The sequence below is a fragment of the Pelmatolapia mariae genome, linkage group LG4 (assembly GCF_036321145.2).
Source record: "Pelmatolapia mariae isolate MD_Pm_ZW linkage group LG4, Pm_UMD_F_2, whole genome shotgun sequence".
Classification (NCBI taxonomy): domain Eukaryota; kingdom Metazoa; phylum Chordata; class Actinopteri; order Cichliformes; family Cichlidae; genus Pelmatolapia; species Pelmatolapia mariae.
The window spans coordinates 15,124,157-15,136,532 of NC_086230.1; the positions used below are offsets into that span (position 1 = coordinate 15,124,157).

The following is a 12,376-nucleotide window of genomic DNA, read 5'->3' on the forward strand; positions in this document are numbered from 1 at the left end:
GAGCAGCTTTAAATTGTTAACCCATTTTGCGTTCTCCAGAAAGGTATTTTTGTATAATTACGAAATGTACATTATTTTTCAGTTTTGGGTAACCTTGCCTTTCATTTATTTATTTATTTATTTGCAATTTCAAGCAATTCATTAGACTAGAATGCTTTGAATTGCAATAAATAAGAAAAATTGGAGTGTTCTAAAACTTTTAACAGTTAGTGTAAGTGAAATGTCAGATGCTGACAAAGCCAGCCTCTGTAAATGTGCAGCCAGGCCAGCCTCTGACCATCACCAGTTAGGTCTCTTAGTCTGTGAGCAGCTGGAGGACTTATTGGATCCGAGACCCTGTAGGTAAAGGACTGGAGTGTATTGGAAGTGCACATTATGGACACAGCACATACTACAAAGATTCACTAAAAAACAAGTTCACCATCAACTTAAACACTTCCAGCAACACAGCTACTCTAAGTGGACAGAATATGCAGCCTGAAGACACTGCTGTGTATTACTGTGCCAGAGTCCACAGTAAAAGTTATTAATGTCACGGACCCGGCTCTGGAGGACTCGGGGGTCCGTGAGCAGTTATGGACTGTTGTTATTATTATTGTTGTTATTATTATTATTATTATTATTATTATTATTATTATTATTATTATTATTTAGGGGCTGTGTCGTCTACTGTTCGGTCCACAGTTGCATGTGTAGTGTGTGTTTGCGTGTGGGTTTGCTTCTCCCTCTCTCTCTCCCCGGTCCTTGGGCTGTTTACAGAAGTGCACGCCGTGGGAGAGGCGTGTCCTGGCGACTGTCGTCATTGGGGGTCCCTCTTCACTGTTACCGGCCCTCCTGCAGCTGATTACCTGACCAGCTGTTGGTAATCATCCCTCCCGGCTGGAGAGAGGTATTTAACCTGGACTCGCGGCGACAGTCGACGTGGGATTATTACTCAGAACTGGTATAGTCCGTGCGAGCAGTGTGTGTTTGCTAGTCGGCCAGCGTGTGGCTAATTGTGGACTCTCCTTCTTCCTCCAGGATAGCCGAGCGGAGAAGCGAGTTGGGGAGCACACGCACTAAGGGAGCTACAGCACGGGACGCACTGGGAGCAGGAGACGAGCACCTTTGGAATATTGCACCTTTGAGTTTATTGTTGGACTTACCTGTCTGTTCACTGTAAATAAAGTGCACTGTGGCATCGAAGAGTCCCGCGTTTTGGGTCCTACTTCCCTCGTCCCCACGGTCTGAGTGGCAGACCGTGACAGAATAATCCCACCAACCACCATGGACCCAGCAGACTCAAGAGTTGCCATGGAGGAGGGATCGCTCACACAGCTGTGGGGTTACTGCCAGAGCGTAACCCAGGCTGTGGATCCCCACATGAGACACATACAGGTAGTGTTTTTTGATAATTATCTTTCCTCCACTACCTTCTCTACGAGCTTTCTGGATATTGACAAACTCATTCACATTGTAACTGAGCTGCGGGCAAGCTCCAGCTTCGAACTGTTTGGTTTGGGCTGTCCGGGCAAGGAGGATGCGGCTGCCTCCCTGGCAGCCCTTGCTGCTTGGTTTTTTCTTCATAGGCGGAGAGTTTTTCCACCGCCGCTTGCTGCTCACCTATTGGACCCTCCACTGCAAGGAAGACGGTGCCCTACTCCATCTCCTCTCATTCCTTCAATGTCCTCTGTGTCGGCAGACAAAGGATCGGCAGCGCTGGTAACCACAGTGAGTCAACCAGACTCTATCACCTTACTTAATCCAGTCTCTCACGAGCAGGAGGGGACAGTTTCCTTTGACGCGGCCCCGCCATCACGAAAGAGACGGCGTCGGCGTCATCTTCATCAAACCGAAGCTCACCTCACTCCGGTTGTTTCGGAAGAACCAGCTGACTCAGGGCTAGCCGCAGGACTAGCCGCACAAGGAGCCGCAGTGAGTGAAATGGACTCTGTGGTTGGTAAAGATGTTGCTGTTATGAAAACAGAGAGGGCTTCGTTTAAACCTAGGGACAGTGCCCAATCAGTTAATAATAAAACCGGGATCGCAATGGGGAATAAGCTTAGAAGGTCTGCATTGCCAGAAAGTGGAGGTGGGCCGGAAGCTATTCCTGGGTCATTTAGTAATGTAAGGAGTAGTGCTGATTGTTTTTCTGGTGCTGGACACGGAGCCTTCGTTTCTGAGCCAGTTAGCTCTAAAACGGTGAACTCTGAAGGCGCTGGGGTGGCGGCTAAATGGACTGAAGCTGTTAATTCTGAGTTACTGCACTGTGCTAATATGCATCCTGAAACTGTTTTTGTGGCTGCTGATTTGTTAACGGACCCGGTGCTAGAACATGGTTCTGCCACTACAGGCAATCGGGAGGCTGGGATTCTCCCCAGGGCTTCCCCAGAGGCCGAACTGGAAGCCTCAGTCGGCTCTGGCCCCCTGGACGTTGCAGAGGCAGCGGTAACATTGTCTTCCTCTCAGCCCTTCATGTTAGCCCTATCACCTTCTACTCAGTCTGCCGCCCAGCTAGTCACTCAGTTGTCATCTGTTTCAGCATCCACATCACCCGCTCGACCATCATCTTCGCCACCTGCAGCTACTGCATCACCATCTTCACCTCCGGATCAACCATCTATAGCCGCTCCGCAGCCGGAGGAGCAGCTCAGCGAGCGGGGGGAGCCCGCGTCGCCGACTGTGGAGCGCAGCGAGCCGGCGGAGCTCAGCGAGCGGGGGGAGCCCGCGTCGCAGCCGGCGGAGGAGCTCAGCGAGCGGGGGGAGCCCGCGTCGCAGCCGGAGGAGGAGCTCAGCGAGCGGGGGGAGCCCGCGTCGCCGACTGTGGAGCTCAGCGAGCGGGAGGAGCCCGCGTCGCCAGCTGTGGAGCGCAGCGAGCCGGCAGAGCTCAGCGAGCGGGGGGAGCCCGCGTCGCAGCCGGAGGAGGAGCTCAGCGAGCGGGGGGAGCCCGCGTCGCAGCCGGAGGAGGAGCTCAGCGAGCGGGGGGAGCCCGCGTCGCAGCCGGAGGAGGAGCTCAGCGAGCGGGGGGAGCCCGCGTCGCAGCCGGAGGAGGAGCTCAGCGAGCGGGGGGAGCCCGCGTCGCCGACTGTGGAGCTCAGCGAGCGGGAGGAGCCCGCCTCGCCAGCTGTGGAGCGCAGCGAGCCGGCAGAGCTCGGCGAGCGGGGGGAGCCCACGTCGCAGCCGGAGGAGGAGCTCGCCGAGCCGGAGGAGGAGCCCGCCTCGCCGACTGTGGAGCTCGGCGAGCCGGAGGAGCGGCTACCGTCAAGAGAGGGGCCCGGCGGGCCGGAGAAGCGCGCACCGCCTGAGCTGGAGCTGCAGGGGCCGGAGCTGCAGCAGGAGCCGGAGCAGGAGCTTGGCGAGCAAGAGGAGTGCCCGCCATCGAGAGAGGGGCTCGGCAGGCCGGAGGAACGCGCACAGCCATCGGAGGTCGGCGGGCGGGAGGAATCCGATCAGCCTACGCGGGGGGTCAGTGTGCAGGGTTCACGTTCAGCGCGCCCTCCACGCCGTCCACGTTCAGCGCGCCCTCCACGGCGTCCACGTTCAGCGCGCCCTCCACGCCGTCCACGTTCTGCGCGCCCTCCACGCCGTCCACGTTCTGCGCGCCCTCCACGCCGTCCACGTTCTGCGCGCCCTCCACGCCGTCCACGTTCAGCTCATCGGGGATCATGGGCCATTCTACTCTGTCACTCACTGGAGCCGCACCACCGTGGCAGGCCACCGGAGCAGCAGCGCCGCCGCCACTGGACCCGTGGCAGGCCACCGGAGCAGCAGCGCCGCCGCCACTGGATCAGGGGCAGGCCCCCTGAACCGTTTTGTTGCTGCTGCCGGACCCATGGCCGTCCGCCGGAGACCCAGCGTTCCCTCCAATGGACTAGAGGTAGGCCTCCTGAACAGTTTTCGGCCTCTGCCTACCCTTAGCGGGTCTCACCTGTTGTGCCGCCCACTCGTTCGGCCACCAGAACTATGTTTGCTGCCATTAGGGCAGGAGGGTGGCCTGATGAACTGTGTTTTTCGTTTTTGTTGTTTAGTGGTGTGGTTTGGAGGGGTTTTGGGGCCCTCCGTCCTGGCCCCCCGCCGCCCGCCCTGGGGTGGTTTTCCTGTTTTTTGCTTTTTGTTTTGGGTCGTCGGGGGCCGACCCTTAGAGGGGGGGTACTGTCACGGACCCGGCTCTGGAGGACTCGGGGGTCCGTGAGCAGTTATGGACTGTTGTTATTATTATTGTTGTTATTATTATTATTATTATTATTATTATTATTATTATTATTTAGGGGCTGTGTCGTCTACTGTTCGGTCCACAGTTGCATGTGTAGTGTGTGTTTGCGTGTGGGTTTGCTTCTCCCTCTCTCTCTCCCCGGTCCTTGGGCTGTTTACAGAAGTGCACGCCGTGGGAGAGGCGTGTCCTGGCGACTGTCGTCATTGGGGGTCCCTCTTCACTGTTACCGGCCCTCCTGCAGCTGATTACCTGACCAGCTGTTGGTAATCATCCCTCCCGGCTGGAGAGAGGTATTTAACCTGGACTCGCGGCGACAGTCGATGTGGGATTATTACTCAGAACTGGTATAGTCCGTGCGAGCAGTGTGTGTTTGCTAGTCGGCCAGCGTGTGGCTAATTGTGGACTCTCCTTCTTCCTCCAGGATAGCCGAGCGGAGAAGCGAGTTGGGGAGCACACGCACTAAGGGAGCTACAGCACGGGACGCACTGGGAGCAGGAGACGAGCACCTTTGGAATATTGCACCTTTGAGTTTATTGTTGGACTTACCTGTCTGTTCACTGTAAATAAAGTGCACTGTGGCATCGAAGAGTCCCGCGTTTTGGGTCCTACTTCCCTCGTCCCCACGGTCTGAGTGGCAGACCGTGACAATTAAAGTTATAAAAACTTGTAATATGTCAATCATGTTCAAATTAAATTAAATTTGTTATTTTTATAATAAATGTCAATATAATTCTTTAATAAGTTTTTGCCAGATTTTTAAAATATTGTACTAAATGAATAAATAAGTGCTGTAGTATTTATTTATTTATTTATAGCCTGAAAAATTTGTTGCAAAGAAATTTGTATGAGACAGAATATGTTTCTCTTTGAGGAGTAGCCGATGCAAAATGATATTTTGTCCATTTACTGCTTGTGAAGAAAAAGGTGTTTCTTTTACAAACGTTATGCTTTGACAACAAATTATATGCTATATACAGACACTCATTACTGACTCACAGTCAAAGTCTGACTGAGTCTGAATCAGTGGTTAAAAGTCCTGGATATTCCCACAGACTGACCTGTAGATATTCAGGGTTCAGTGGTGATATTCATGCCAGTTTATCATCTAAAGAGACAGCATCAGAAAGCAGGTTCATCTGCAGATGAACAGTTTGATGACTGAGTATTCAGCTGTTTATTATTGTATCAGAGAGCCATAGTGGCAGAGGAGGAAGCAACACTGTACAAAAACTCACAAAAAAAACATTCACTTTCAGCAGTTCACATTTTAGTAAAATAAACTGCACTTAAATATTATCAGCACACTGAAAGAAACAATAAAAGTGCAAAGGCATTCAACATATTTAGCATCAGTTGAGCTTAGTAAGTGTTTTGATGACACTGTTCATAGTTGCATAGTAAAATGTAAAATTACCTCAGAATCTTATTTAGCTTTCAGACCATATTACCCCATGTTTTAAACTTTTTATTACTTGTTACAGTCTGCAGGAAAAGGGCTCACAGGGATTGGATTTATTCCCTGAAATTCATACTGCAAAGATTCAGTAAGCAGCAAGTTAAGCATCAACTTCGACTCTTTCAGCAACACAGTGACTGGTTGTGCAGCCTGAAGACACTACTCTTTATTACAATGCCAAAAAATCACAGCAATGTAACATAGACCATAGAGAACATAGAGGACCTAGTAGAGCTGCTCAGACCCCCTCAGTGCTTGTTTGTAACATGGAGCCAACAGAGGAGGAGCCCTCAGACCACTGATCAATTCAAGATCATTTTTCTAAGAAAAAAAAATTGCCTTTCACTGCTTAAAATATGTATATTATATATTTTCTGAAATCTATTATTTTTCTTCTGAAGAAAAAATCAAACTCAGTCATACTGAGTTGAACATAAAGGCTTGAGTTTGGTCACATCCAATTATTTTGTTCCCCTCCTCCCTTTTCAGAGGGGTGAATGCCAATCTTAATGATACTTTAAACTGACACTGTAAAGCAGGATTAGCTGGTTGTTTCACTCACTATGTGTTAATAGACCTCTCTGCATTGAATCATACCTGCTATTAATCTCTTTCTCTCTTCCACAGCATGTCTTTATCCTGTTTTCCTTCTCTCACCCCAACCGGTCGCAGCACATGGCCGCCCCTCCCTGATCCTGGTTCTGCCGGAGGTTTCTTCCTGTTAAAAGGGAGTTTTTCCTTCCCACTGTCGCCAAAGAGCTTGCTCATAGGGGGTCATATGATTGTTGGGTCTTTCTCTGTCTATTATTATAGGATATACTGTACAATATAAAGCGCCTTGAGGCGACTGTTGTTGTGATTTGGCGCTATATAAATAAAATAAAATTGAATTGAATTGAATTTTTTTCTGTCACAGATCCTTAAAGCACTTGGGTGGCACAGTGTGTGTGTAACAATACTGCATTTCAGTCCCTGCTGCACTGATATGCGCTGTTGTAAGTGGAGGTATGCTCACATGTTGTCAATAGCAACTCAGTTGGTTTTGTTAAAGTTCTGATACATTTTTTTGCTTAACTTTTTTAATGTTGAAATTCATAAAGTTTGAATCCCCACTTCACCTTTTTAAATTTCGTCTCTAATCATAAATTTTTTATCACAACAGCAAAATTCATTTTCCTCTTGAATCTGTGAAGTGTCTCACTGTTATAGTCATCAAACCTGTAGTTTCCTGGCTATTAAGGTGCTGTTGTTGCAGCTAAAATGTTTTCAACATCAACACTTCCCTTCACCATTTACTACATTAGCAAGAAAATGTACCATGTGAGTTCTCCTGTTTTAGGTTTAACTGTGGTCCAAAAACACTTAGGATAACAGAAAACTTCCATCTAACATCTCAGTGTGGGATTTTGAATTGTGGGATTCAAGATTTATGATGCACTATATTGATTATGTGATTATTATGGACAATTAACAACCTTTCCATTATTTTTTAAACAAATTACACAACTTTGAAATGTAAAAAAAGAAAGTGTTTAACAGGAAAAACATTTTAAAGCTCAAATTGTGTTTTTATAATTCCTGCCTTAGAATGGAGTATTAGCAAGTACTTTAGTAAAGAACAGGAAATGCTTTTCCACATCTGTGCATAGCCTCGTCTATTATATAGGTAACTGGTCAGACATATTGCATGATCTTGATGGTAATGCCTGTTTGAAAATAGCCTCTGGTTATCAGAGACTGGTTAATAATGCCCTATTGCTGTTGGAAAGTCATAAAGGTCATATCTAGTGTTATGTATTTCCGTTTATCATTTTTTTGAGGTTACACAGGTCTGACCACAGGACAAGAGGTGGTTCCCATGGTAACCGGAACGTTGCTAGCAGAAGGGTGAAGTGGTGTCTCCAAATAAGGAGATGTCCAGACAGTTGCAGAAGAAGAAATGCCATGCAGGAAGTGCGATTTTATTGTGGTGGAAACAAACATCTAGGTAAATGGGAATTCATTAAAATATTTTTCAAAGTGAAGTAAAGTGTAGTTTTGTTCTTCTATTTCTGCTGGTTCAGTGAATTTTGGTCAGAGAGTGACAAAACCTGCCGTGTCGGAATCTGTGAGAGTTCTGCTTTCGGCACCCAACAGCATGTCCGTGCCGCGCTTTGTGTTTACACCTTTTTCAGAAACCTTTTACCTGCTCTTTAATCATTTCGTATTTCACCTGTGTTTGGTGGTTGTTGAAATGGTTTTGTGAACTTTTAGCTGAGATTCTGATGTTTCTGTGGACACCACACGTGTCTGTATTTAAATAACAGATCTAGCGGTACATCCCATTAAACCAGATCTTCTCCCTCTCACCTCTAGCACGAAACATAAGCAAATCTGAGAATATATTTTGTTTGTCACTTATTCTGTTCATATATGTGCAGTGCTGTGCGGTTTTATGGGCGACATGGGCTGTTGCCCTGGGCAGCATCGTGGTGGCACGATGTGAGGCACCAGGCGGCATCATGGCATCGGCAAAAAAAAGTTGCTCGCACCCATGCCAACATCATGCCAAAATGCCAGCACATTTTGGGAATTGCACCAACTGCCACCAATCTGTTTCCGAAGCAAACTTCCACAGACTCACAGTGATGTTAGTGCTGTGCTTGCTTGAAAGTGCTGTTCATTTAAACAGAGGAAGCTCCCATCGGTTCCCTTTCAGCTGCTGTTAGTTTGTGGATCCTGTTGAACTCATCAATGAAAAGTATCTCAAAGTATGATCATAGCATTCGGTTAAAACAGTCATTCAATATTCAGCATTTTTTCTCTGCAGATGTGGAATGTCAGCAGTTAACACTGACCAGATAAGATCCCCTATTTTGTGAGCAGTTGGATGATTCATTGGATCAGCAAGCCTGTGGGTAAAGATCTGGAGTGGACTGGAAGTGCACATTATGGATACAGCACATCCTATGAAGATTCCCTAAAGGATGAGTGTTAGGTTTTGTATTGTTGATTGTCATTTATGCTTAGAAATATCTACTCATATATGCTTAGAGTTTTATAATTAGTTGTAGATTAATAGAAGTTTGATCCTTAGTAGTCTGCAGACACACGTTGTGTGCATTCCAGAGCACTCTGGCTTTCACACCCACATCCTGGGAGCATGGGAGAGGTCGTACCTTGTCTTATTGTTTTATGGTAGGATAAACGTCTCTATGTCTGTTTTTAGGCTAAGTGCATTTTGTTTAGATGAACTGCTGGACTTCCAGGCCAACAGGGTTAGGAAATCATTTTATGGCCACACACACACACACACACACACACACACACACACACACACACACACACACACACACACACAGGGTATTCTTTGTTCACATGTATACCTGGGAACGCTGTTATATGTTAATGACCCTATGTATATTCATAGAACCACAATAAAAGAGCAGTGCTACAGGGGAGCGGACGAGAGTAACTGGGACAGCGCCTGTCCAGTTCTCTCCCGTGCACGTGAAACATAAAGAACTTTGCCTACTCGTGTCTTGCTTGCTGTGTAATTACATTGCCTTCAACGTTCCAGCGAATAGGGTTAAGCTACAAACCTATCATTAATTGGTCCTTCGACGCTGGAGCCCTGGAGTCGGCATTCACCGAGGAGAGAACCCTGACGTCAGCAAGACGTGAGAATTTGTCATCGGGCCTGTGGATTAGCTGTGTTTTCTCTCCTTGACGAATGACGATCGGCGGGATCCGAGGCTGATATTACACGCTAAGCAACGCCGAGTAAGTTGAAAGAGTGACTCTATAATCGCGAAAGGTTGGGTTAGTGTCCCACAACTGGGTTAGGGTCCCGAAAGAGAGGTTTTGGTAAAATCGCCCAAGCGTCTGGTGAGTGTCCGGTTTTGAAATCGCCCTGGGTTTGTGTCCCGAGCGTCCCTTCATTGGGTTTTGAGTCGCGCGACTGGGTTAGGGTCCCAGAATTGGGTTAGGGTCCCAGAATTGGGTTAGGGCAAGGGCGTAGATTTGGCATGGACGGAAGGGACATGTCCCCACCAATATCCAGCGATTATTGAAATGTCCCCACCAATAATTTGATCTCTGCCAGTAAAGAAAAACAAACCCGATAGAAAGAAAAAAAAAACGATCTTTCAACGTCTCATTCACCCAGCGGTGCAGAAAGAGTTAAATTACGTTTGCTCCTACGTCATGTGACAAATGTGGCCAATTTGATTGGCTGTGCCTCTCAGGGAGCTCTGTTTAGTTTTAGCAGCGGCAAGCCTGCGCTGCAAGGACCTGCAGGGAGGAGAGGAGGATGGCAGCAAAAAGGAAGAACATAGATATAAGAAAGTATTTTTTAAAGGAACCTGTAAGTCACTTAAAGTCAAGTTCACTCATAAAATGTGTCCGTCATAATAACGTTACGGGCTATGCTAGGCTTTGGCCCACATCAGTCTAAAATTGTATGTAACCATGAATAACGTGTTTTGGAAACTAACTGCACACTAGGCAGCACTATTAGTTATCTCAGTCTCAGAGTAGCATTTCTAATTTTGATTGAAACTGTCAGAGAAAACGGAGCCTCGAGCAAGCCAGGATATTAGTTTACAGAGGCTGTTAAAATTATGTGTAACGGTAAAATGTTGGTGACACAATAATTTCATCCTAATGGCACTGACATATTCATAGGGTTCATTTTTGAGACAAAATATCATGAGGTAGTCATGATTTTGCAAATATTCCACCTTGTAGTGCAGTTTGCACAAATTGTTTTAAAAATGCACTCATCCTACAAAGTGACAGAAACACTGAAGCAGCTACACATTTTATTCTTATTGTCATGTATGTCCTATTTGTCAGGTGACAGAAGAACCAACACAAAGCTCAGAGAGTAACGGTGATACAAGATCACAGGTGAAATTGGATGTTGACTTGATGGTTCATTACTGTATTTGAAGCACATGTGTGACTGCATGTATTTGGAGTGTCTCACTGTTATTTATCAGGTGACAGAGGCAGCTCTGCCATGTTGTAGCTCGGACAGAGGTGAAGAGGCGAGGTCACAGGTGACTGACTGATGATGTGGTGCTATAGATTAACTAGTATTTATTATCATGACAATTGTTAGGCTGCTGATGTAAATTGTTTCATTAGTGTATATTTGACAAAGAATCTGAATTGACATGTCTCACTTTTTATATGACACGAATCAATGTGTTATTTTATCAGGTGGCAATATGTCCTAGTGCAGTCAGAGGGGAAGAGCCAGGGCCAAAGGTGAGGCACATCAAGCACAGAATAATAATTTTAATCTGAGGATAAAACGCATGTACTGAGGCTGAAAGAAGCTTCAGTGCTCTCAGAAGACTAAAAACATGGCTAAGGTTAACAATGACTCAAATGAGATTAAACAATGCTGCTGTATGCCATGTCCACCAGGAGAGACTGGACAGTATAGATGTAAAACAAATATGCCAGCAGTTCATCTCAGTTAGCGAGAGGAGAAGGCATGTGTTTGGCTCCTTCACATAGTGGACATTGAGTTGTTGTGTGGGACACCTGTAGTCCATGTCTGTTGCTGTAACAGTAGTTCATGTTTAGAATAAAAAATCCCTGCTCACTGATTTGATAGTATAACTAAAATGTTGTATAATTTTGCTGAGAGATCTTTTACTTTGTGGTAATCTTAGATGAGTAGTTTTATGGACAAAAACCAGCAGGTCATTCAGTGCTAATGTAGCAGAGATGGTGTACTATAACTGAACTAATGTTGTTAAGTCCTTAAAGTCATATTCTTTTATTGTCATGACTGTATTTGACGCTGTTTTTATTTTTGTATGGTACCTGATTTATATGGAATATGGCTGAAGTAAACTAAAGTCTAAAATACTTAGTCATTTGTTTAATAGTAATTTAACATTATATAATTCACATATAAAACTATGAATTGTAATTTTAAATGGTTTAAAAGCATGTAGAATAGGATATGTAGGCAAGTATATTTCTCCTTTTTATCAAGAAGCAAAGACAAAAAGGGAAAAAAAAGAAACAGGGCAGGGTTCGGCGGTTGAATCATTCGTCCCCACCAATGCCAAAACCAAATCTACGCCCTTGGGTTAGGGTCCCTGGGTTAGGGTCCCAAAAGAGTGTTGCTGTGTTTGTGTGAATGACTGCGGAGCAGACGCGGTCTGTGACACGGTTGTTGTTGTTTTCATGGGTTCCCGAGCAAGTAAGACTGCCTCACAGGGAGACAACACATTTTTGCAAGAAGTTACTCCTAACAGTGCGAGGTATTTATATTCTCATAACTGTCATGAGCGTAAACTGGTCGCGGGAGAATGTCAAATGTTGGAAGTTTTCAGAAAACACGGCAGCCTTGAAGAGCGTGCAGAGGAGGCCAGCCCACATCAGCAGCAGTTAAGCTATGCTCTGGTGAATGGCTTTCACCCACCCATTGCTGATTTCATGCCCGTCAAAACTGCCAATACACACATGTTTAGATTATTTTTTTTTTTAGCTTGCCCTGATCAACAACAGCCGTGCTCCAGACCACAGATTTAATTGAGGTGGATGAGTGTTAAAAGTAATCTGCATTAAGCTTAAGGTTGCTCAAATACAGTACAATGACATATGAGATGAAGTACAACAGGTAAATATTTAAACTAATGACGTGCATAGAGGCACTTGACCTGTTTGAAAATTGTCGTCCTAATATGAGCCATTGTTGAGATATAGAGCACAGATATGAAAAC

General features: G+C 46.1%; 1 protein-coding gene across 1 annotated transcript; it reads left to right on the plus strand.

The window, feature by feature from the left end:
• Nucleotides 1–670: 670 nt before the first annotated feature.
• LOC134626662 (dapper homolog 3-like) lies at nucleotides 671–4,445 on the plus strand. The gene is made up of 5 exons (XM_065470683.1): nucleotides 671–943; nucleotides 1,021–2,750; nucleotides 3,078–3,444; nucleotides 3,632–3,856; nucleotides 4,353–4,445. Exons 2-5 carry the CDS (start codon nucleotides 1,267–1,269, stop codon nucleotides 4,443–4,445), a joined length of 2,169 nt encoding a protein of 722 aa, XP_065326755.1. The 5' UTR covers nucleotides 671–943; nucleotides 1,021–1,266.
• Nucleotides 4,446–12,376: the final 7,931 nt, after the last annotated feature.